Source organism: Geotrypetes seraphini, chromosome 5 (assembly GCF_902459505.1).
Source record: "Geotrypetes seraphini chromosome 5, aGeoSer1.1, whole genome shotgun sequence".
Taxonomy (NCBI): Eukaryota; Metazoa; Chordata; class Amphibia; order Gymnophiona; family Dermophiidae; genus Geotrypetes; species Geotrypetes seraphini.
Window position 1 is genome coordinate 266,082,875 of NC_047088.1, and position 26,091 is coordinate 266,108,965.

At 44.2% G+C, this 26,091-nt stretch overlaps 1 protein-coding gene across 2 annotated transcripts in view; it reads right to left on the reverse strand.

Annotated features, from left to right (window-relative positions):
• Positions 1–26,091, reverse strand: part of RETREG2 (reticulophagy regulator family member 2) — a 75,303-nt gene that overhangs the window by 37,187 nt on the left and 12,025 nt on the right. The window contains exons 1-3 of one of the 2 annotated variants that reach the window (XM_033945807.1): positions 25,523–25,739; positions 17,111–17,217; positions 2,034–2,064 (exon numbers count right to left, since the gene is read on the reverse strand). In XM_033945807.1, the coding sequence (XP_033801698.1) occupies positions 2,034–2,064; positions 17,111–17,150 (71 nt within the window). In that variant the 5' untranslated portion in view covers positions 17,151–17,217; positions 25,523–25,739. Of the gene's footprint in view, positions 1–2,033; positions 2,065–17,110; positions 17,218–25,522; positions 25,740–26,091 lie in introns of those variants that run through there. The other variant, XM_033945806.1, reaches the window with a different exon arrangement.

The following is a 26,091-nucleotide window of genomic DNA, read 5'->3' on the forward strand; positions in this document are numbered from 1 at the left end:
CTTATCAAGCTGTGCATACTTCTATACCTTTTGCTACAAGGAAACTAGAAAATGTTTAAAGACTCACCTTTTTAAGAAAAAAATATAATTTCTTTGGCTGCTTATTGGCCTTTGTTTTTATACATTTCCCAATGTCTGATAGTTATCTTTAATTCAGTTATCCGCACTGAACATCATGGTATATGTAGACTATAAGATTATCTTGTATTTGTTTTCTGTACCTCCATCTGCTGGTAGAAGGGGATAATATCTACTTTTTCAGAATGGTACACTCTTACTAATCATTTCTCTAGTGCTACCAGACATACAAAGTGCTGGACACACTATATGCAGATACTTTTTTTGTGCCTGGTGGGCTCACAATCTAAGTTTTTGTTTTTTTTTGTACTTGGGGCAATGGGAGGTTATGAAACTTGCCCAGAGTCACAAGGAGCTGCAGTGAGAATTGATCCCAGTTTCCCACTAACCATTAAGCTACTCCTCCATAGCCATTTACACACCTTGTTCACCTTCCCGGTATGTATTTTCTATATAATGTTATACATGTCCATTTAGCTCCTTCTTTCTTAAGATAGTAAAATGTGTTATTTATTTTTTTAGGGTGGAAAGTGTCAGAGCCTCCTGAAATGTTTTATCAATTATTAATTCTGTGGTTTTAGCTTGTCTGTTATTATACCCCAGTGCAGATATAATTTCAAAACATATAAGAACAAGAGGGCATTCAGAAAAATTGGAAGGGGACAGATTCAAAACAAATGCTAGGAAGTTTTTCTTTACCCAGCGTGTGGTGGACACCTGGAATGCACTTCCAGAGGACGTAATAGGACAGAGTACGGTACTGGATTTCAAGAAAGGATTGGACAAATTCCTGCTGGAAAAAGGGATAGAGGGGTATAGATAGGGAGCTACTGCGCAGGTCCTGGACCTGTTGGGCCGCCGCGTGAGCGGACTGCTGGGCATGATGAACCTCGGGTCTGACCCAGTGGAGGCATTGCTTATGTTCTTAGGTGTTAAGCTGACACATGTAACACATTTTTCTAATTTTATTTTCTGTGCTATTTGTTGATGAAAATCAATGTTATTTTTCACCTGTTTACGTCATCTCTTGATGTATTTTGGTACTTTATTTAATGGTTTAGTGTTTTGCACAGTACCATCTGCCTCTCTTTGGTCAAGCAAATTTATCTCCTGTACAGGTATTTTACATAAGAACAGCCGTACTGGGTCAGACCAATGGTTCATCCAGTCAAGTATCCCGTCTTCATGGTCACAAGTACCTGGCAGAAACCCAAACAGTAGCAATGGTCCATGCTACTGATCCAGGGAAAGCAGTGGCTTCCCCCATGTCTATCTCTGTAGATACTCTGGAAAGCCAACCATCACTGAGCAACTAGGTCAGGTTTGGGCACTGCACATTAAGTTCCTCCACATTTTAGCATTCTGCATCAACAAGAAACATTTCAACTCCATATGCTTTCTCAGTGCTTCTTTCATGTAATCTTGAAAGTTTATGCTGTAAAAACAGAGACTGTGTCTGAATTCAAGAGGGCCTGGGATAGGCACATGGGATCTCTCACAGAGAGAAAAAGATAATGGTTACGGTGGATGGGCAGACTGGATGGGCCATTTGGCCTTTATCTGCCGTCATGTTTCTATGTTACTGTGTTGTTCCACACTCATGTTCAACCTGAGTCAAAGGCATTTCTTTACAACAAATACTTTCTAAAAAAAACCCCAAACAACCCACCATGGCTTTGAATAGCCCAGCAGGGCTTGTGATATCGTACTGCATTTAAAAAAAAAGACATTTAGACACATGTTTCTCTGAACAGCTTTCAGAATCAACTTCCAACCCTAAAACAATAGGAAAAAACACTCTGTCCATAAAACTCTCCTCTTTTACTCCATAGTATAGTGTTTCAACTAGAAAGAAAGTGAAGAGAACACAAAAAAGCAGCAAGAAATGAATGCAGTCAGCAAGAAAAAATGGAAACGCACCAAAGTCATAGAAAGAGAACAAAGTGGAAGCTTACCTGTCTGAATCGGGCTCTGCAACAGGCTGCACTGTAGGAGAGAGAAGCACCATTGTCAGCTACATAATCACATACAATCTGAAGCACATTTGCAGCCTGACAGTCTGGGGCAGAGACTCACTAGGTTTCAGACCTGTCTCTGCTACTGATCAGAGGCCAGAATACAGAACAAATGTGGCAGAGAGTAAGAAGAAAGCACATGCATTTAGTGGAGTTCCCCCAGATCTGCATAGGACCGCTGCTTTTAACATATTTATAAATGATCTGGAAATGGATGACGCAATGAAATCTGCAAACGGCATGAGACGATTCAAAGTTGTTAAAACACATGCAGACCAACTTCGAAAGCGGGAAGACTGGGCATCCAAATGGCAGATGTAATTTAATGTACACAAACAAAGTGATGCACTTTAGGAAGAAAACCCAAATTATAGCTAAGGTGTATGATCAAAAAATACGGCGCGATTATTTAAATTAAAAAAAACAACAAAAAACTACTACAGTAAAAGACACATTAATCTCCCTCAAAATATTCCCCCTCCAGGGAACAGGGGGAACCTCCTCTTCCTCAATCTTTCAAACCTATGGTGTTCCACAAGGTTCTATTCTTTCCCCCCTACTATTCAATATTTTCTTAGCCCCCCCTCTTGACTCTAGCTCAATCTATTTGATTCATTCCTTTCGCCTATGCTGATGATATCCAACTTCTTCAACCCAGCAGACATTAATGACATCCGAGAAATCAATCTCAAACTGGACAAAATTAGCCTATGGCTACGAACTAATAGACTTTCATTGAACATAGCAAAATCACGAGGGATCCTATTTCCATTCAAAAACAACAACTCCTTAATTGGACAAATATGCATTGACTCCACCCCACTCCAAATTGAATCCAAACCAAAACTACTAGGAATCTTCTTTGATAAAGATCTCACCTATCATGACCAAATAAGCTCACTGACCAAAATCTGCTTCTACAAACTTCGTTTAATTCGCTCCATAACTTCCATTCTAGAACCTGCCTCCATAAAACTCTAATCCATTCACTGATCATCTCACCCACAGATTACTAAAACTCACTATACCATGAAATAACCCAAAAGGAAATCCGTCGACTGCAACTAATTCAAAATACCCCACATACACCTCCCTCCTCCTTACTGAATAACAACTTTTCAATGCTCAATACTAACAGCGTGCATATGAATTTCATACTATTAATACTGAATATTAGGAAATCGTTTTTTTAGTGCTGTTCCCCTGGTATTCTCCTGTGCTGTAGAGCAGTGTTTTTCAACCGCTGTTCCGCGGCACACTAGTGTGCCGCGAGATGTTGCCTGGTGTGCTGCAGGGCCGCCATCAGGGCAGTACTACCAGTCCTGCATTCAGGGGCCCGGAGCTGACAGGGAGCCCGAGGCAGGGGTGCCAGTAGCTCGCCAAGGCAAAGTGAGTCGATCACCCAGGACTCACTTTGTCTTGGCGATCTAATCTATCGAGCCAATAAGTCTTCTTCTCCCCGATGTCAATTCTGCAGTCGGAGAGGAAGTTCGGGCCAGCCAATCGCTGCCTGGCTGGGCGGAACTTCCTCTCCGATTGCAGAATTGACGTCAGGGAGAGCATGCGTCGGCGTCGGCTTTGGGGCCTGTTATCCATTGGTGGGTCCTGTTTCCCGATGGCAGCGGCAGTGGCAGTGGCTTGGGGAACGGCAGGGAGAAAGAAAGAAAGGGGGCAGGCAGGGAAACAGAAGGAAAGAAGAGAAACAGAAAAAAAGAAAGAAAGGTCAGGGAGAGAGGAAGAAAAAGTTGGGGGAGGGAATGAGGTGTGGAGGAGAGAAAGCATACAGGCTGATAGAAGGGAAGAAAGATTGGATGCACAGTCAGAAGAAGAAAGTGCAACCAGACAAGGTAGGAAAAATGATTTTATTTTAAATTTAGCAAAGTGGAGGCAGTATTACCACAGTTTTCAAAGGAATTTGCCCAAATAACTTAATAGTTAACTGGGTAAATTCCCAGAGATGAAAACTTCCCTTCACTTACTATGCACAGTTCTGAATTTATATCTGCTGTCTATATTTTACAATATGGTCACCTTTTACTAAACCGCAATAGTGGTTTTTAGCGCAGGGAGCCTATGAGCGTCAAGAGCAGCGCTGGGCATTCAGCGCAGCTCCCTGCGCTAAAAACTGCTATTGTGGTTTAATAAAAAGGATGGAGGGTATATTTGTCTATTTTTGTATGCTATAAAAACCAAATACAGAGAGAGACTGAGAGCTGTTGACGAAGAGCTACATGTGTGTCTTTCTTCGATTCCAGCCAGAATATCAGCTTTGTGTTCAGCCAAACAGGCCCAGGTTTCGCACTGAATAAAGTATTTTATAATTTTTCACTATTCTGTTTACTTAATATTTCATAATAAAGTAATAATAATAAAGACTTTCTTTGTGTTTATTTGATTCCTATTCAAGAGAATTACTTTATATATAGTCAATATAGGCACAGAGTTAAATTTTTTAACATTTTCTAATGGTGGTGTGCCTCGTGATTTTTTTCATGAAACAAGTGTGCCTTTGCCCAAAAAAGGTTGAAAAACACTGCTGTAGAGAACAGCACAGAAGTTCTAAGTATCGGCCTGTAGGAGTAACCACCGAGGAAAAAGATTTAGGTGCCATTGTGGACAATATGAGGACATCTTCTGTTTAGTAAATGATAATGGACAAAAATGCAGCGCTAGAAATTATTAAGAAAGGAGTAGAGAACAAAATAAAGAGTATCACAATGCCTCTGTATCACTCCATGGTGAGACCACACCTTGAGCATTATGTGCAGCTCTGGCCATTGCATCTCAAGAAAGACATGGTGAACTGAAAAAGATTCAAAGTAGGGCAACCAAAATAATTAAGAGAATTGAATGACTCATTTGAGGAAAGACTTTAAAAATTAGGGCTCTTCAACTTAGAAAAAGCTGAAGGGGATATGAGAGGTCTGTAAAATTCTGAATACAAAATCGATTATTTCGCCTATCAAAAGAACAAAGGTTAGGGGATACTCCGTGAAGTTACATAATAGCATACTTAAAACAAATAGGAGAAACTATTTTTTCTAGAGCTCATTGCTGGAGCAAGTGGTAAAAGCAGTTAATGTAATTGGGTTTAAAAAAAAGGTCTGGACAAATTTCTGGAGGAAAAGTCTATAAACAGCTATTAAGGTCAGACCTGGGTAAAGCCACTGTTTATCTCTGAGATATTGCTACCACATATTGGGATTGTTGACCACTGTTGGAAGCAGGATACTAGGCTAGATGGACCCTTGCTCTTACATTCTTAGCAAATTGCTAGATTTCCAGATGAATGTTAACATATTTATTTCTGTTGATGTGGTGCATTGGGGGTTGGTGGATTGTGTGTATATATATGGTAGAGGTTCTCTAATATTTTTGCCTGATACTTTGATTGCCCTCTTCATTCTACGGAAACTGCCCCTTCATTCTACGGAAACTGCCCTTGCTAAAGTCGCTAATGACCTGCTCCTGGCCAGTACTCTATCCTCATCCTTTTTGATCTGTCTGCTGCCTTTAATACTGTTGATCACCATATACTCTGCGATATGCTGTCCTCGATGGGATTCAAGGGTTCTGTTCTCTCCTAGTTTTCTTCCTATATGTCAACATCATACTTTCAGTACATGTTATGGTGGATCTTCCTCTACTGCCATCCCACTGTCTTATCGGTGTACCTCAAAGCTGTATCTTGGGCTCTCTCCTCTTCTCCATACATACCAGATCTCTCGGTATACTGATCTCCTCCATGCTGGTGACTCCCAGATCTACCTTTCCACAGGAATTCAGGTCTGAATCTCAGCCTCTCTGTCCAACATTGCTGCTTGGATATCTCACCGCCATCTAAAACTGAACTCCTTATCTTTCTGCCTAACCCCACCTCCCCCCCGTTCTCTATTTCTGTGGCTAACACTCTCCTCCTCCCTGTCTTGTCAGCTCACAACCTCTGGGTAATCTATGACTTCTCCCTGTCCTCATCTCAGATCTAACAAACTGCTAAAGCCTGTCACTTCCTGTTCTATAATATTACCAAAACCCGACCTCTTCTCTCCGAGCACACTACCAAAACACTTATCCACGCTCTCATCACCTAACATAACATAACATAAAACTCACTTGTACACCGCAAATACCATTAACTCACTTCTCTCATGTCTTCTGCTCAACCGTTGCTCTCCTTCAATCTGTTCAAAATGCTGCTACATGACTCCTATTCTATGAGAACTGCCACGCTCACATTACCCCTCTCCTCAAGTCACTTCACTGACTCCCAATCCGCTTCCGAATACAGTTTAAACTCCTCTTACTGACTAAGAGCATAAGAATAGCCCTGTAGCCTGTTCTCATGGTGGCCAATCCAGGTCACTAGTACCTGGCCAAAACCCAAGGAGAACCAAGAAGAGGACTTCCTTATTGTATAATCATCCTACTCAGAATGACATGTAGCATAGAGCAAATTGGGTCTAATATGGAGTTGTACATTCTCAACCAGTGCTGGTTCATGGGTTATACCATTTGAGATAAGTGTTGCTTTCCCTCTTCACATATAATTTGAGGGTTGATATTTAACATTTTTGTGACTAGTGGTTTTTTGATCTTTTGGTTTTTCATTATTATACAATATATTTTGATGATACAGCTCATGAAGCACACACCTGTAGATGTGGTTCTGTAGTTTTTTTTTACACAAAATAGGTAGGATGGGTCAGGCATAGGTGATTAAAATTTGGAGTCAGGATGTGGACCTGAAATAATATGGAAATTATAAGAGGTCTTATGATCTGATCACCCACGATTATGATACGCCTGTCTCTTACCACAAGTAAATTTATGGTTTAGAAAAAGATAGTAGCTTATTTTGTTTCATAGCTAACATTGAAGATAGACATACTTAAGCTAGCCTATGGTAGGCCTTTTTATATATTCTTCAAGTCTCTTGGAAACATCTATATTAGATCCAATTTGCTCTAAGCTGCAAAACCCAAGGAAGAACAATATTCCATGCTACTGATTGAGGGTAAGCAGTGGCTTCCCCATGTCTTTCTCAATAACAGTCTATGGACTTTTCCTCCAGGAACTTGTCCAAACCTTTCTTAAAACCAGCTACGCTATCTGCTCTTACCACAACCTCTGGCAACACGTTCCAGAGCAAAAGTGAAGGCAAAATTGGAGGGGACGAAGGCAAGATTGGAGGGGACAAAGGCAAGATTGAGGGGAACAAAGGCAAGAATGAAGGGGACAAATTATCTCAGTCAGAAAACACTTCATGCAAAAAGATAGAATGGACAGCCATGTATGCTAATGCCCGTAGCTTGGGCAACAAAATACTGGCACTGGAAACGGAAATGAGAAACGCCGACCTTGATGTAGTGGCGATATCAGAAACGTGGTTCTCGGAGTCCCACGGATGGGATATGCTCATACCAGGATATAATTTACTCCATTGAGACAGAGAGGGCAAATCAGGCGGAGGGGTAGCTTTGTACATTAGAGATGACATCAAAGTCACTAAAATCACAGACATCAAGTATACGGGAGAATCCCTCTGGGTGAACCTTGCCAGGGGCAATAACAAATGCCTATATCTTGGTGTTATATACAGACCACCAAGACAAAAGGAGGGCGCAGACGATGAACTAATGGATGACATTGAGACCATCACACTGCATGGAGATACAGTACTAGTGGGAGACTTTAATATGCCCGATGTGGACTGGAACAAACCTTGCGCTACAACCAGCGGCAGCAAGAGGCTACTTGCCTCCTTGCAAGGAGCACACCTCAAGCAGATGATATTGGAACCCACCAGGGACCAGGCAATCCTGGACCTGTTGCTCACAAACGGAGACAGTGTTACAGAGATATCGGTGGGAGACACCTTGGCATCCAGCGACCACAACATGGTTTGGTTCCACTTCAAGAAAGGATTCACTAAGTCAAACACATTGACCAAGGTCCTAAATTTTAAAGGAACTAACTTTCAGGGCATGGGGGACTATGTCTACAAAGCGCTGCAAAACCTGAGCACAAAAGACAATGTGGAGGAACTATGGTCGACTCTGAAATCTACCCTGTAAGGAGAAACCAACATATAAGAAAAACCTCCACAGACTCCAACGGATTCAGAATGCCGCGGCCAAGCTCATCTTCGCTAAAAGTAAATTTGACCATGTCTCCCCGCTCCTGGCCAAGCTCCACTGGCTTCCGATAATCGCCAGGGTCCACTATAAATGCGCCTGTTTAGCTTTCAAAATCCTATATGGTATCCTCCCTCCCTTTATCCCTCTTTCTTGGAATTCCTCAAACCCTAATACCACCAGATCCTCCCACAAATTAAAACTATCCTTCCCCTCGCTAAAAGGCATTTCCCACACAGGAAAGCTAGGGACATCCCTCCACTTCAAAATCACTGAGCTTTGGAACAACCTTACTTCCCCTCTTCGGAACTTGAGCTCTCTCCAAGTTTTCCGCAAACATCTGAAAACCTGGCTTTTCTCAAAAAATGTAAGTCTTCCTCCAACTTAGGAATCAAGGAAACTCTTATATCTTGGCATCCCAAATCCTCTAAATTTTCTTCACACTTCTACCTCTAACCCTCTGTTGAAGTTCCTTCCTATTTCTCCTACTGTAAATCGCGTCGAGCTCTACGAACGTGGAGATGATGCGGTATACAAACCTAAGGATTAGATTAGGATATACATCAAAACCAAGAGCAAAGGACGCAGAAAAAATAGACCACAGTGGTTCTCCGCGGAGATATCAGAACTTGTAAAGCAAAAAAAAAAGCTTTCGTAAACTATAAACAATCACAACGACCAGAAGCTAAGGAAACCTATCTGGCCAAATCCAGAAAAGTCAAAACGACAGTCAGAGAGGCCAAACTTCAAATGGAAGAAAACATAGCTAGGCAGGTAAAGAACGGGGAGAAATCTTTTTTTAAATATGTTAGCGAACACAGGCGGTATTGGGCGCCTAAAGAAACCTGACGGCAACTTTACAGATTCGGACGCAGACAAAGCAGAACTACTCAACAACTACTTCTGTTAAGTCTTCACCTGCGAAGCACCAGGATCCGGTCCTCAGTTACAGGCAAAGGGAAATTTGAAGGACCCATTCCGGGACATGGAATTTACTGCAAGTGAAGTCTACCAAGAATTATCAAAATTAAAAGTAAACAAAGCTATGGGCCCGGATGATCTACACCCTAGAGTACTTCGAGAACTGAGTGATGTCCTGGCAGAGCCGTTAGCTGGGCTCTTCAATTTTTCCCTAAGCGAGGGAAAAGTTCCCCTGGACTGGAAAACTGTCAATGTTATCCCGCTCCACAAAAAAGGATGCAGATCAGAGGCTGAAAATTATAGACCGTTGAGTCTCGCATCGATAGTGAGTAAACTCTTGGAGAAATTGATCAAGAACAGATTGGACACATTTCTGGATGATGAAAGATTAAGGGATCCCCACCAGCATGGCTTTACAAAGGGAAGGTCTTATCAATCCAACCTGATAAGCTTCTTTGACTGGGTAACAAAAAAGCTGGATGAGGGCGAGTGCCTGGATGTCGTGTATTTAGACTTTAGCAAGGCTTTTGATAGTGTTCCATATCGTAGGTTATTGAACAAGATGAACTCATTAGGACTAGGAAAAACACTGACAGCATGGGTACAAAACTGGCTTAGAGGCAGACTTCAAAGAGTAATGGTGAACGGTATTCCCTCAAAAATGTCAAAAGTGACCAGCGGGATGCCACAGGGTTCGGTCTTGGGCCCGTTGCAATTTAATATCTTTGTTAGGGATCTAACTCAAGGACTTCGAGGCAGAATTACATTATTTGCTGATGATGCTATACTATGAAACATTGTGGGCAGAGCAACAGAACCTGATAACGCAACCAGGCCCAACACTATGGAGCAGGACCTGCTTTTGTTGGAACAATGGTCCAATACTTGGCAACTAAACTTTAATGCCAAAAAGTGTAAAGTGATGCACCTTGGGAGCGGAAACCCATGTAGAACATATACCTTGAATGGTGAAAACTTAGCAAGAACCACTGCAGAAAGGGACTTGAGAGTTCTCATCCGGGAAGATACGACAGCTGCCAATCAGGTGGAGAAAGCTTCAGCAAAGGCAAGACAAATGCTGGATTGCATCAGAAGGAGCTTTATCAGCCAAAAGCCTGAAGTCATATTGCCGTTATACAGATCTATGATGAGACCTCACCTGGAGTACTGTGTCCAGTTTTGGAGGCCACATTATCAAAAGGATGTGAAGAGAATGGAGTCAATCCAGAGAATGGCCACTAGGATGGTCTCAGGACTTTAAGTCCTAAAGACATCCCTTATGAAGAACGTCTGACCAGACAGCACAGTTACTTACCGTAACAGTTGTTATCCAGGGACAGCAGGCAGATATTCCCACACATGGGTGACGTCACCGACGGAGCCCCGCAGCGGACAGCCTCGAAAGCAAACTTGCTTGAAGATCTCGATCTTTCGAGCACTGCACCGCGCATGCGCGCGTGCCTTCCCGCCTGAACTAGGGGGCGCATCTCCTGAGAGGATCCTCAGTTCAGATACCTAGCCAAGAAGCCAACTAGGGGAGGTGGGAGGGTTGTGGGAATATCTGCCTGCTGTCCCTGGATAACAACTGTTACGGTAAGTAACTGTGCTTTATCCCAGGACAAGCAGGCAGCATATTCCCACACATGGGTGACCTCCAAGCTAAGTAAAAAAGGGATGGAGGGAAGTTGGCAATTTATGAAAAAAGATTTTGCAAAACAGATTGGCCAAAGTGGCCATCCCTCCTGGATAAGGTATCCAGACAATAATGAGAGGTGAAAGTATGAAACGAGGACCAAGTGGCAGCCTTGCAGATTTCCTCAATAGGAGTTGATCGAAGGAAAGCTACAGATGCCGCCATAGCTCTAACTTTGTGGCCAGTCACTCGACCTTGCAGAGGAAGACCAGCCTGAGTGTAGCAGAAAGAAATACAAGCAGCCATCCAGTTGGAGATTGTGCGTTTTGATATAGGACGTCCCAACTTGTTTGGATCAAATGAGATGAAAAGTTGAGGAGATGTTCTGTGAAGTTGAGTGCGTTGGAGGTAGAAAGCCAAAGCACGTTTACAGTCCAAGATATGAAGAGCGGCTTCTCCAGGATGAGAATGAGGCTTTGGAAAAAACACAGGTAGAACAATAGACTGATTGATGTGAAATTCTGAAACAACTTTAGGTAAGAATTTAGGATGAGTACGGAGGACCACCTTGTCATGGTGAAAAACTGTGAAGGGTGGATCTGAAACCAAAGCTTGTAGCTCACTGACTCTTCGAGCAGAAGTGAGGGCAATCAAAAACACAGCTTTCCAAGTGAGATACTTGAGGTGGGCTTTGTCAAGCAGTTCAAAAGGAGGTTTCATAAGTTGAGCTAAAACAACATTGAGATCCCAAACCACTGGAGGTGGTTTAAGCGGTGGATGGAGATTGAGAAGTCCTTTCATAAAGCGAGAAACCATAGGATGTGCAGAAAGGGGTTTTCCATCCAGAGGCTGATGAAAAGCAGCTATAGCACTAAGATGGACTCGAATAGATGTAGTTTGAAGTCCAGATTGTGACAAATGAAGTAAGTAGTCCAGAACAGATGTCAAGGAGGAAGATCTGGGTGGCAAGTGACGTGTAGAACACCAAGCAGAGAATCTAGTCCACTTCTGGCCATAACATTGTCTAGTTGATGGCTTCCTGGAAGCAAGTAAGATATCTTGAACAGACGGAGAAAATTGAGAAAAGTCTGTTATGCAGAAAGGTACCAAGCTGTTAAATGTAGAGACTGCAGATTGGGATGAAGCAAGGATCTGTGACTCTGTGTGAGTAGAGAGGGAAATACTGGTAGAAGAAGAGGCTCCCTGGTGCTGAGTTGAAGTAGAAGGGAGAACCAAGGTTGTCTGGGCCACCGAGGAGCTATCAGAATCATGGTGGCATGTTCTGACTTCAGTTTGACTAGAGTCTTGAGAATCAGAGGAAACGGAGGAAAAGCATAAAGGAACTGATTCCTCCAGTCCATTAGAAACGCATCCGCTTCGAGACGTTGAGGGGCATAGATGCGGGAGCAAAATTGAGGCAGTTTGAAGTTGAGAGGTGACGCAAACATATCTATCTGCGGAGTTCCCCAACGGGCAAAGATTTGGCGAAGAGTAGGAGAATTGAGTGTCCATTCGTGAGGCTGTAGAAGACGACTCAATTTGTCCGCCAAATAATTGTGTTGACCCTGAATATAAACAGCTCTGAGGAAGATGTTGTGAAGAATTGCCTAATGCCACAATTTCAGGGCTTCTTGACAGAGGGAGTGAGATCCCGTCCCTCCCTGTTTGTTGACATAATACATGGCTACCTGGTTGTCGGTACGTACAAGAATCACCATGTCGTGAAGGAGATGTTGAAAAGCTTTGAGAGCATAGAATATCGCTTTGAGTTCCAACAGATTGATATGACACCGACGGTCTGCTTGAGTCCAGAGACCCTGAGTGCGAAGACCGTCCACATGAGCTCCCCATGCGTACGTTGATGAGTCGGTTGTGAGGACTTTCTGATGATGAAGAGGGTGGAACAGCAAGCCTCTTGAAAGATTCAAAGAGAGCATCCACCAACGGAGAGATTTCCGCAATGAAGGAGTTATGGAAATCAGTCGAGTTGGTGGATCCACGGATTGCTGCCATTGGGATGCTAGTGTCCATTGAGGAATACGAAGGTGAAGTCTGGCAAAAGGAAACACATGAACTGTAGAAGCCATGTGACCGAGCAGAACTTCCTCCACAGCTCGTAGGAGAAGCAGAGCTCGAGCTTCTTGAAGAAGAAGGGGAAGATGCGACTGATTGGAAGGACACTCTCTTGGATGGCGATCTGGAGGCACCTGAAGTAGCCGAAGAGAGTATCCCTCTCGTAGGATGGTAAGCACCCAGAGATCTGATGTAATGAGCTCCCACTGGTGATAAAATGTGGAAAGGCGACCCCCTATGGGGAGGGGAGAATTTGGAAACAGAGAAATTGGAATGCTCATGTTGAGATTGTCAAAAAGACTGAGCAGGTTTGGTAGCAGCAGGAGTTTGAGACTTTTGTTGTCGCTGTTGTTGAGGAGGACGACGAGGAGGAGGTCTGGAAAAAGCAGGAGTCGTTTTCTGAGTATAACGACGTGGAGTCTGTTTGAAACCTCTAGTTGGTGCAGGTTTAGGTTTTGGTCGAATGAGGGAAGCAAAAGAGCGTTCATGTTCTGAAAGACGCTTGGTAGCTGCTTCAATAGAGTCATCAAATAATTCATTTCCCTGACAAGGTAGATTTGCCAATCGATCTTGAAGGTTGGGATCCATGTCCACAATACGTAACCATGCTAAACGACGCATGGCTACAGCAAAGGCCGATACTCGAGATGAGAGTTCAAATGCGTCATATGAGGCTTGTAACATGAAGAGTCGTAATTGAGAAAGAGTCTTAAGGATGAGTTTAAATTCTGAAAGACGAGTGGTAGAGATATCCGGGTAAAAAGATGGTAAAATCTTCAGAAAATGGTTGAAGTAGGATGTAAAAATGTAGCTGTAATTAAGAACTCTATTTGCCATCATAGAGTTCTGGTATAAACGGCGACCAAACTTATCTATGGTACGACCTTCTCCACCTGGAGGAACTGAAGCATAGATTTTAGAAGGATGTGCTTCCTTTAAAGAGGATTCTACTACCAGGGATTGATGAGATAGTTGAGACTTTTCATAACCTTTACATGGAACTGTTCGATAACGGGATTCCAATTTAGATGGAATGGCAGTGATGGAATAAGGAGTCTCCATATTACGAACAAAGGTTTGTTTCAGAACAGGAGTCATAGGTAATCTGAGGGACTCTTTAGGTGGATGAGGAAGCTCCATATCTGCTAAATATTCAGGAGTATACTTAGAATCTGAATGAAGATCCAGTTTGAGAGCTTGTCCCATATCAAATATAAATTTGGCAAAAGAAATGGATTTGGAATCAGACGCTTCCTCAGGAGATACACTGCGAGATTTAGGAAGAGCTGAGTATGAGGGAGAAGCCTCTCTGGAATATGATGAAAGTGGTTCTGAGTCTAGACGTAGAGTCACAGAAGAAGCTGCACTGTGAGGTGGAGTAAGAGAATGTTTTCTCTTAAGGCTCCTGGATGGAGAAGTACCAGGTGTACGTGGTACCAAATGAGTCGAGGTCTGTGGTGAACTGTCTCGACGGGGTGGCTTTGACGGTGGAGTCTTCGGTCGAGAAGGACTTCGAGTCGATGCGCGATGGTGTCGAGATCCGTGCTTCTGCTTCGAAGAATGAGGCAGAGAAGTCTCGATATCCAATGCCGAAGACTCCCTCCGAAGCTTGGAAGCAATAGGTCTCGAATGCTTCGACCGGTGCTTCGGAGGAGGTGAGTCTGGAGAAGAATCAGATGAAGAAATTTTCTTCGGTGTCCTGGATCGGCCTCGAGATACTGGAAGCTCTGGTTGGGTGACAGGCTGATCAGTCCGAGGCAAGGTCGAAGACAGGACCAATTGAGCCACTAAGGAGGAAATCTGAGTGGTGAGTATAGATTTCAACATGTCCTCCAGCATCGGCACCGAGACAGAAGGTTCTGACCTCGTAGGTGCAGCAGTACGCTCTGAAGAGGGCGACCTCGAAGGTGAGTATTCCCTTATCTTGGAGGTACGCTTGGAAGATGGACGTGCAGAGGACTCTGGTGGCTTCTTGGGTACGGTACCTGAAAGAGAACCCGGAGACTTACCCCCCATAGAAGACTTCGCAGATGACACCGTCTTCGAGGGAACCGAAGCAGGCAAGGTGGAGGCCTTCGAGACCGAAGCTCCAGCCAGAGCCTGGGTCGAAGCCTTCGAGACCATAGTCGTCGATGTCGTCGGAGTCAAAGCCTTCGAGACCGGGGCAGCTGCCGAGGTCGAAGTAGAATCCGAAGGTTGCTCCATTACTCCGAAAAGTTGAAAAAAATTGAGTGCACCGGCGTCAAAAAGCCCATGGAGTGAGAGTGAAACAACGGTGATAATCTTCTGGGGAATGAGTGGGACCCAGGCACTGTAGACAGCGGCAGTGGGGATCGGTGACCGAAATCACACGATTACACTGACGACAACGTTTGAACCCGGTGAGAGGCCAGGACATAGAAAAAATAAAGTCCGTGTCGAACGGAAGGAGCAATTGGGCCTAGGCCCAAGGCTCACCGGCCGGACAAGAATTAAAAGAAACAATTGAAAATTTTTTTTTTTTAAAAAAAGAAAACGAAAAAGAAATAGGAGAGCACAGCGACCGAACTTTACTGAAAGAAAAGAAACAGCCACGGTGAAGAGAAGGCAATGCTGCAGAGATGTAGAAAAACGTGTCTTCTTGTCTCCGTGGAATTAAACGAACTGAGGATCCTCTCAGGAGATGCGCCCCCTAGTTCGGGCGGGAAGGCACGCGCGCATGCGCGGTGCAGTGCTCGAAAGATCAAGATCTTCAAGCAAGTTTGCTTTCGAGGCTGTCCGCTGCGGGGCTCCGTCGGTGATGTCACCCATGTGTGGGAATATGCTGCCTGCTTGTCCTGGGATAATGCGCTTATATTCTCTCGAGGAGTGCAGAGAAAGGGGGGACATGATAGAAACATTCGAATACATCACGGGTCGAATTGAGGTGGAGGAAGAAATATTTTTTTCTTACGGATCCCATGGCAACAAGAGGGCATCCGCTAAAACTTAGGGGGGGAAGATTTCATAGCGACACCAGGAAATACTTCTTCAATGAACGGGTGATTGATCAATGGAATAAACTTCCACGCCAGGTGGTCGAGGCCAGTAGCATACTCGACTTCAAAAGTCGATGGGACAAACAGGTGGGGGTGCTACAAAGTTATGCATGAAAGAGGGGTACACCAGGGGGTGAGGGTTCTTAAGTGGGCAGACTTGTTGGGTTGCCGGCCCTCTTCTGCCGTCATATTCTATGTTTAACTATTCTCTGAGTGAAAAAAATTTTTTTTCTCCTATTGGTTTTTAAAGTATTTCCCTGTAACTTCATCGAGTGTCCCCTAGTCTTTGTAATTTTTGACAGAGTGAAAAATCTATCCACTTGCACCTGTTCTACTGCACTCAGGATTTTGTAGACTTCAATCCTATCTCCCCTCAGTCATGTCTTACAAGTAGCCCCTCAATGTCTCCCCCCTTATGCTCCTCTCCCTTCCCGTGTACTTCATTCACCAGGTAAATCCCTCCTATCTGTAATCTGTTTATACTAGGGGTCTCAAAGTCCCTCCTTGAGGGCCGCAATCCAGTCGGGTTTTCAGGATTTCCCCAATGAATATGCATGAGATCTATGTGCATGCACTGCTTTCAATGCATATTAATTGGGGAAATTCTGAAAACCTGACTGGATTGCGGCCCTTAAGGAGGGACTTTGAGATCCCTGGTTTATACCAACAGACTCTGTACCATCCATCTTACCCACATCTAATAACTGCACTTGGCCCCTCAGCTACAAGATGAGCTGTATTATAGAAAAGAATTAGCATCATATTTGATGTGTACTTATTAGTTGTGTCATAAATATTATATTTCTCATATTTGAATTTCGGTGCAGTTAGACGTATAATTTTGAAACTTTCATGATAAGTGCTGAATTATATTATTTTGTGCACTTGTCAAATTTGAAAATGAATAAAGAATTATTAAAAAAAAAAAGTTTCAATGCTAATTCTCAAACAAACATCTATCAAGACTCTTACATTATATTAACCCTCCCCCCAAGGATAATTGGAACATTAATTAAACAAGCCACTGAGATCTGATTATGTGACAAGTTTTCAATACAATTTTTTCTTCCTTATGAGGAGTCTTAAAAGGCAATAAATCCATATTCAGCACTGATCAATGTGAAAAACTGCTGGTCGGCACCTGCCCCTGGACTCGCACAAAGGACCAGATACCGAATGCAGAATATTCCTTTTTTTCCTTTGACACTCTAAAACATCTCCAAAGCAGAACTCCTTTACCTGTGACATCCATCTCGAAGCGAGACTTCAATCTCTCCATTACAAGCAATCCCAGAAGAGAAACACTGAGAAGGAAAAAGGGCCGCAAGGTCGTGGAGGAGACCAACCTGAAAAGAAGCATATAACCTCAGTAGAAGATTAACATGACAACCATAAACATGTAGTAAACTTTAGACTGGTGCATAAGGACATAAGAATAGCCTTACTGGGTCAGACCAATGGCACATCTAGCCTAGTAGCCTGTGCTACCAATCTGAACCTTCTCCTTACCAATGGGTTTTCAGAATAACCACAAAAGTATGCATATAGCAGAGATGCACCGTATGTAAATCTGTCTCCTACATACTCATTGTAGTGATCCTGGAAACCTGACTGGCAGGATGTGCCTCCAGGAACACTGATTAAGAAAGCATAGCATGAGTAAACACAGCCCAATAATAGAGTACTTCTTAATTCTGCAAAGTCAAAATCTCTTCTTTTCAGCAAAAACACTAACATTATCCTCACCCATTACGTAAGTTACTAGCACATGAGTACTAGGGGTCATTCTAGACTCTACACTTACTGGTAATTTTACATCCTAGATCTCTTGTCGTGAAAAGCACATCTATAATCTTTAACTCATTCACTCTATCCATAATCTCCTTCATCCCTCTGCGCTAAATGTTCTAGTCCACTTCCTTGCAATTAGCAGACTGGACTACTATAATTCGTTATATAATGGTATTCGGGTCAAAGATTGCAAATGACTACAACTCATTCATAAAACTCTGGACACTGCAAATTCAATCATGGTCCGTCCCCCCCCCCCCCCCCCCACCCCCTTGCTAAAATCTGCACACTGGCTTCCTATTGCTCACAAAATCACCTACAAAATTTTATTGCTCATATTCAAAATCCATGGAACCAAAACTCCCCTAGAACTCTTAGATGTCAATCAGAACCGCTCGATAGTCCCCACCTTCCGTGACCTTATCTCAGACACAACCCATTAATCTATTTTCTTCATACAGGGACCTGAATTCTGGAATCTTCTTTCGTTGCATCTCAGGTTACAGACATCACTATTCCTCTTTGCAGATGTTTTCACTTAATTCATCTGTCCCTTGATCCTTACCCATTCAGCTACAGCTCGGCAAGAGGGACCGAAGAGACATCGAGTTCTTCCCTCTTGTTTTAACACACCCCACTTTTCTAAGAACATTGCAGTTCTCCCCCTTTGCTTCGCATTCATGTCATATTTGATACACCATTTTCCCCTGGATTTATAGTAAGCCCCTTAGACATTTTGTGATAGGCTGGCTATCAAGTTTGAAATAAAAATGGAGATTATAAAGTGATGGGCAAAAGTTCCTCCCCTCCCTTCTGATTTCTATTATTGCAAATGTGTCACCCTGAATGATTCTTGATCTTTAACAAAATGGGAATCTGAGTAAAACACAACAGTATTTAAATATTACGCCATTTATTTAAGGAACAAAGTTATTCAACACCCATGTGAAAAAATAATTGCCTTTAAACTTAATAACTGGTTGAATCACCTTTAACAGGAATAATTGCAACCAACTGCAAAACTGTTTTAATTCAGACCCACCCTTAGGTTTTCATGCATGAACTGTTTATTGCAGCATTAGGACTTTGACTAAACCAGTCCAAAACTTTAATTTTGTTTCTCCTCAGTCATTCAGGTGTAGACTTGCCTTTGTGTTTGATGCAAATCCCAATTACCGTATTTTCGCGGATATAACGCGCGCGTTATACGTGATTTTACGTACCGCGCATACCCCTCGCGCGTTATATGCCTGAGCGCGGTATAGAAAAGTTTTTAAACATAGTTCCCACCCCGCCCGACGCCCGATTCACCCCCCCAGCAGGACCGCTCGCACCCCCACCCCGAACGACCGCTCGCACGCGCTCCCACCCGCACCCGCATCCACGATCGGAGCAAGAGGGAGCCCAAGCCCTCTTGCCCGGCCGACTCCCCGACGTCCGATACATCCCCCCCCCCCGGCAGGACCACTCGCACCCCCACCCCGAAGGACCGCCGACTTCCCGACAATATCGGGCCAGGAGGGAGCCCAAACCCTCCTGGCCACGGCGACCCCCTACCCCCACCCCGCACTACATTACGGGCAGGAGGGATCCCAGGCCCTCCTGCCCTCGACGCAAACCCCCCTCCCTCCAACGACCGCCCGCCCCCAAGAACCTCCGACCGCCCCCCCAGCCGACCCGCGACCCCCCTGGCCGACCCCCACGACCCCCCCACCCCCCTTCCCCGTACCTTTGGAAGTTGGCCGGACAGACGGGAGCCAAACCCGCCTGTCCGGCAGGCAGCCAACGAAGAAATGAGGCCGGATTGGCCCATCCGTCCTAAAGCTCCGCCTACTGGTGGGGCCTAAGGCGCGTGGGCCAATCAGAATAGGCCCTGGAGCCTTAGGTCCCACCTGGGGGCGCGGCCTGAGACACATGGTCGGGTTTGGCCCATGTGCCTCAGGCCGCGCCCCCAGGTGGGACCTAAGGCTCCAGGGCCTATTCTGATTGGCCCACGCGCCTTAGGCCCCACCAGTAGGCGGAGCTTTAGGACGGATGGGCCAATCCGGCCTCATTTCTTCGTTGGCTGCCTGCCGGACAGGCGGGTTTGGCTCCCGTCTGTCCGGCCAACTTCCAAAGGTACGCGGAAGGGGGGTGGGGGGGGTCGTGGGGGTCGGCCAGGGGGGTCGCGGGTCGGCTGGGGGACGGGCGGAGGTTCTTGGGGGGGGCGGTCGTTGGGGGGAGGGGGTTTGCGTCGAGGGCAGGAGGGCCTGGGATCCCTCCTGCCCGTAATGTAGTGCGGGGTGGGGTTAGGGGGTCGCCGTGGCCAGGAGGGTTTGGGCTCCCTCCTGGCCCGATATTGTTGGGGAGTCGGCGGTCCTTCGGGGTGAGGGTGCGAGTGGTCCTGCCGGGGGGGGGGGATGTATCGGACGTCGGGGGGGGGGCATCAGGCTTTCAGAATGGGGACAGACCTTCAAGGGGGACAGGACTTCAAGGGGGGACAGTGCACGGAAAGTCAGGGGGGGTGAACGGAGAGTCGGGACAGCGCACGGAAAGTCAGGGCAGTGCACGGAAGTCAGGGGGGTGAACGGAGAGTCGGGACAGCGCACGGAAAGTCAGGGCGGGCGAAAGGAGCGTCGGGCATCATGCGCGTTATATGCCTGAGCGCGGTATAGAAAAGTTTTGGTACATATCATCGTGATTTCTGCGCGCTATACCCCTGTGCGCGTTTTACACAGGTGCGCGTTATATCCGCGAAAATACGGTACACTTCAGCTTTGACTTATGGACAGATGATCAGACATTCTCCTTAAGCAGTTTCTGGCACAATGTAGATTTATTTTTTCTTCAACTGTGGCAAATTTTTCAGTTTCTGGGGCAGTAAAGCATTCCTACGTTATCATATTACCATGTTTTTACTGTGGAACGCTATATTTGCTTTACACCAGATATAATGGGACCTGTGTTGTCCAAAGAGTTCCACTTTTCATTCATCTGTGCATAGAACATTATCCCAAAGGCCTGTATGTCATCGAGGTGTGTTTTGTAAACGTGAGACAAGATTAATGTTGCTCTTGGACGGCAGTGGTTTCCACCTTGCTACTCTCCCATGAATCCCATTTTTGACCAGTCTCTTATTGTAGAGTCATGAACACTGACCTTAGTGGAGACTAGAATGTCCTGCTGTTCTTTAGATGTTGTTCTGGGATGTTTTGTGCCCAGGAGTAATTTTGTCAGGCTGGCTACTCCTGGGAAGATTCAGCACTGTTCCAAGACGTCTCCATTTGAACTGTGCTTTCGTAGTTCCAGGGTTTTGGAAATGGCTTTGCAACCCTTTCCAGACTGATACGGTACATTTCAACAACTTTTTTTTTCTCATATCTTCTAAAATAAAAATAGCCGCCATACTGGGTCCATCTTGCTCAGTTTCCTGTTTCCAACAGTGGCCAATCCAAGTCACAAGTACCTGGCAGAAACCCAAGTACTGGGACATGGCATACTGTTCTTGTAGAAACTTTGTGTTGACTTTACCATTCTCATAGTTCTGGCTGCAATCAATCCTTACAGTATTCAATCAACTTAATCTGACTTTCAATTAAATGTTGTCAGCTGACTGATTATCTAAGGGAGCAGTTATTTTTTCACATGGGGATTGGATAAATGAAGTAATGATTTAAAAAGAAACATTAGGTTCTTACCTCGATACTCTTCTTTCTTGTAGATATGTCTAGTTGTCCTGAACACCAAGGTCTTGCATCTGAACTAGCAAGTTGCTTGCAGAATGCTGTCAATCATCTTTGAACTCGGCCTACTTACCCGGCAACTGCTCCTTCCCCCTCAGTTTGTACAAAAGTAATCAAGCAGTACTATAATGACAGATACAACTGGAAGGAGAGAAACAGTGAAAAAATCCCTGTAACAAACATATCAATTAACATAGAAACATGACGGTTGATAAAGGCCAAATGACCCATCTAGTCCGCCCATCCACACTAACCATTATCTCTTTCTCTCTCTGAGAGATCCCACGTGCCTATCCCAGGCCCTCTTGAATTTAGACACAGTCTCTTTTTCCACCACCTCTTCCGAGAGACTGTTCCACGCATCTACCACCCTTTCCGTAAAAAAAGTATTTCCTCAGATTACTCCGGAGCCTATCACCTCTTAACTTCATCCTATATCCTCTCATTCCAGAGCTTCCTTTCAAATGAAAGAGACTCGACTCATACGCATTTATATTAGGTAGGTATTTAAACGACTCTATCATATCTCCCCTCTCCTGCCTTTCCTCCAAAGTATACAGATTAAGATCTTTAAGTCTATCCCCTTACACCTTATCACGAAGACAACACACCATTTTAGTAGTCTGGACCGACTCCATCCTTTTTATATCTTTTTGAAGGTGCGGCCTCCAGAATTGTACACAATATTCTAAATGAGGTCTCACCAGAGTTTTATACAGAGGCATCAATACCTCCTTTTTCCTACTGGTCATACCTCTCCCTATGCACCCTAGCATCCTTCTAGCTTTCGCCGTCACCTTTTCAACCTGTCTGGCCACCTTAAGATCATCAGATACAATCACACCCAAGTCCTGCTCTTATGTCGTGCATAACAGTCAAGTAATTGATCAAAACACATTCCAAAACTATGTGCAACCAGTACTAATTATATAGAGCTCATTGCTACTTGCATGTCCTGCTATCAAGCAGAGACTTAAACCAGACTACTTTCTTGCACAGTTATTTTTTTCAGCTTATCTGAGAGATAGAGAAGTCTCCAAATCCAGACTGATCCTAATACAGAAGGCAGTTGAAGACCACTTATAGGGCACATCTACAAGAAAGAAGATTATCGAGGTAATAACCTAATCTTTCTTTCTAGTGCAATGTGTCTAGTGGTCCTGAACGCTACAGCCATACCAAAGCAGTCCCCTGAGTCTACGGCAGGCCCACTGAGCCTACCTTCAAAATGGAGGACCCAAAAGCGGTGTCTTTCCTGGTTGCTATGTCTATTCTATAGAACCTGGTAAAGGTATGAAGGATAGACCATATAACTGCTCTACAGATATCCTTGGGTGAAACCACCCGAATCGCCACCTGCGAGGTAGCAATTTCTTTCGTGGAGTGTACTTTCAATGCAATCAGCGGCTGCTTACCACAGCCCACATACGCAGAGGTAATGGCCATTTTAATTCATGTGGAAATTGAGGCCCAGATGCCAGCCTTCCTTTCTTTGCATCCGATACGTGAAACTCATAAGTATCTTTGAGGTACTGGAGAAACACTTGCTTGACATCCAGCAAATGCAACGCTTTATCCTTTTTCTTAGACCCCCAAAGGGTGAAAAGTGGGCAAACAGACTCCCTGACTGACTTGAAGGCCCAGACTACTTTTTGGAAAGGACAGAACCATACATAAGGAAAGCTCTGCTTCTATAATCTTAAGGAACAGCTCCCTACAGGACAGAGCTTGTAACTTGGAGACTCGTCTTGCTGATGTAATCACCACCAGAAACACCATCTTGACCTCTTTTCTATCAAGATAATGTAGTTCTTCCCCTGTTCCTTGTATTATTTTCCTTTTCGTGTCATGTGTATACTGTTGTCATGTATAAATAATTTTCTCTTTTAAATAATTCTTTTTACCCCATTTTTTAATTGTACACTGCTCAGTTTTATAATGAGCAGAATATAAAAACATAAATGAACTTGGAAGGGAAATCTCCTGTAAGGGCTCATACAGTTATACTGAAACCTTGTAATATGGTGTTAAGATTCCAGAATGGGAATAGGAGATACACCAGAGGTCGCAACCAAAGAACCCCTTTAATGAACCAGGCGACACTTGGGTAAGAGTCCAGAGAGCTTCTTTCCCCCAAGCTTGGAAACAGAAAAAGCCCAATATCTGCACTTTCAGCAATCTGACCAACAGACCCATCTGAAGTCCCTCTTGAAAAAAGTCCAGGACTACTGAAATGAAGCTTGAAGGGCTCTACATAATCCAAGCACACCAATGCTGAAAGAACTTCCAGACCTTAGTAGCATAGGCTGCCACTGTCGATGGCTTCTTAGCTCTGAGCAGAGCGGCGACGACCGCATCTGAGTAACCCTTGCTCATTAGGGCAGCCTGCTCTAGAGCCATGGATTCTCTATAGAGACTGAGAGAATTATAAAATTATTAATAATTGGTATTACATATATCTCCAGTTACTATACATAGACTTGTCGTGCCACTGGGGCTTGCACACTCTGAGAAGCTAAAAGCTATGCCGTTGGTAGTTTCACTACCAGCAGGGCCTCCCAAGGCGGACAGGTTTCAGTGGAGATGTCAAACTAGAGATATACCACCCATCTAGGCAGCAGCAGATGGGCAGTGTTAGAGACAGAGAATCGCATTTCATGCAACAACAGCGACAACATCAGATTTATACTGCACAGATGGCGCAGCAATCTACTTCTGTATTCTGCCACGAAAACTTGATGATGTTCATCAAGTCACTAGGACTTGAACACGAATTGATGGCACCTATCATTGCATATGTAAGAACATAAGAATAGCCCAAGTCAAACCAATGGCCCGTCTAGCCCAGTATCCCGACTTCACAGAAGCCAATCCAAGTCACAAGTACCTGGCAAAAAAAACAAACAGTAGCAACATTCCATGCCACCGATCCAAGGCAAGCTGTGGTTCTCTCATGTCTGTCTCAACAGCAGACTATGGACTTTTCCTCCAAGAACTTGTCCAAACCTTTTAAACCAGCTACATTTACCACTCTTACCACATCCTCTGGCAACATGTTCCGGAGCTTAACTATTCTCTGAGTGAAAAAATATTTCCTCCTATTGGTTTTAAAAGTATTACTTTGTAATTTCATCAAGCGTCCCCTAGTCTTTGCAAACCTTGATGCAGTAAAATAAAATCGATCCACTTGTACCCGTTCTACACAACTCAGGATTTTGTAGACATCAATCATATCTCCCCTCAGCCTTCTCTTTTCCAAACTGAAGAGCCCTGACCTTCAGGAAGAAGAAAATTTGAGGGGGCAGGAGCAGCTTCCTGGGAAGAAGGTGGAGTTCAAAGATGATTGACAGCGTTCTGCAAGCAACCTATGGGATCAGATGCATAACCCTAGCATACAGAACTACTAGACACATTGAACTTGACTAGAAAACTGCATTGTGTGCTTACTCAGGTCCCTTTAGCTAATATTAGTTCAGTTCAGTTCATTTGATACAGCACAAATATTAACAAGTAAATCTATGCGGTTGCAAAGTGTAAAACTAGAGAAGGGTTAATCATGAACAAGAGGGTAAAGGGGCAGAAAAGCTTGCAATGTTAACAGGGGTATGAGAGGGAGGGAAATACCCAAGCAGAAATAGGGGAAATTACATTTTGTTTAGAGATCAGCAATCAGTTCAGTTTGACATACTGAGAAATTGGGGGGATGAGGGGACCTTTTTTCGCATCACTGTACAAACAAATTAGTCCTAGAACTCAAGCTACCATGATTTTGATTTACAAGATTTTACTGGCATGAAAATTTTTACACATATGTTACCATCTCTGGGAAAGCATGATAAGTTGTGGCTCCAAAATCTGAATGGCCAATTTTCACTTCATGGGACCAAAAGCAGTCACGTGTTGGAAAGACTAACTTATTTTTCCCCCCACATAGAAAAATGAGCAGTTACATATTTCCAAAGGAACAATTTAGTAGTTAAAATACCTTTGTGATGGGGGACCATTACCTTAATAAAAGAAACTCTAATCTCGTCTTTGCTTTATCTGTCTGTCTCAGATAGTCCCTGCTAAAACAGAGCTCAATCTCTTGTACATTTGTCTAGTAGCATTACAGAAAGAATTCTGCAGAACTGTGCACCTCTCATGCAGGATTCAGTGCAGGTGACCATTAGCAGACTCTGGATGGCTTCATGACTCGGATTCTCTCTTTCTGGAACTGGTGAAAGCTCCATGTGATGTATGCCCGGAAAGGGGGAGAAATAGGGGAGTGTGGCTACAGCTTCAGCATCCTGAAGTTGTGGGTTCAAACCCACGTTGCTCCTTGTGACCCTGGGCAAGTCATTTACCCCCCTTTTGCAAAACCGCAGGAACTCTGAGTGTCAGGAACAGAGCAGAGAATTCAGTGCACCAGCTGACTCTAAAACACTTTCGTAGTTTTGTAAAAGTGGGAGTTAATCCCCCCATTGCCCCAGGTGCATTAGACAGATTGTGAGCCTGCCAGGACAGACAGGAAAAAATGCTTGAGTACCTGAAAAAATTCATGTAAACCGTTCTGAGTTCTCCTGGGAAAACGGTATAGAAAATTGAACGAATGAATGAATGAATGAATAAATAAATAAATAAATAAAATAACCAGAGGTATGGGTATGCACCTGGGGGTGGACTCTGGGGACAGACAGAACTGGGCTATTGCTGGGAGTTAAAAGA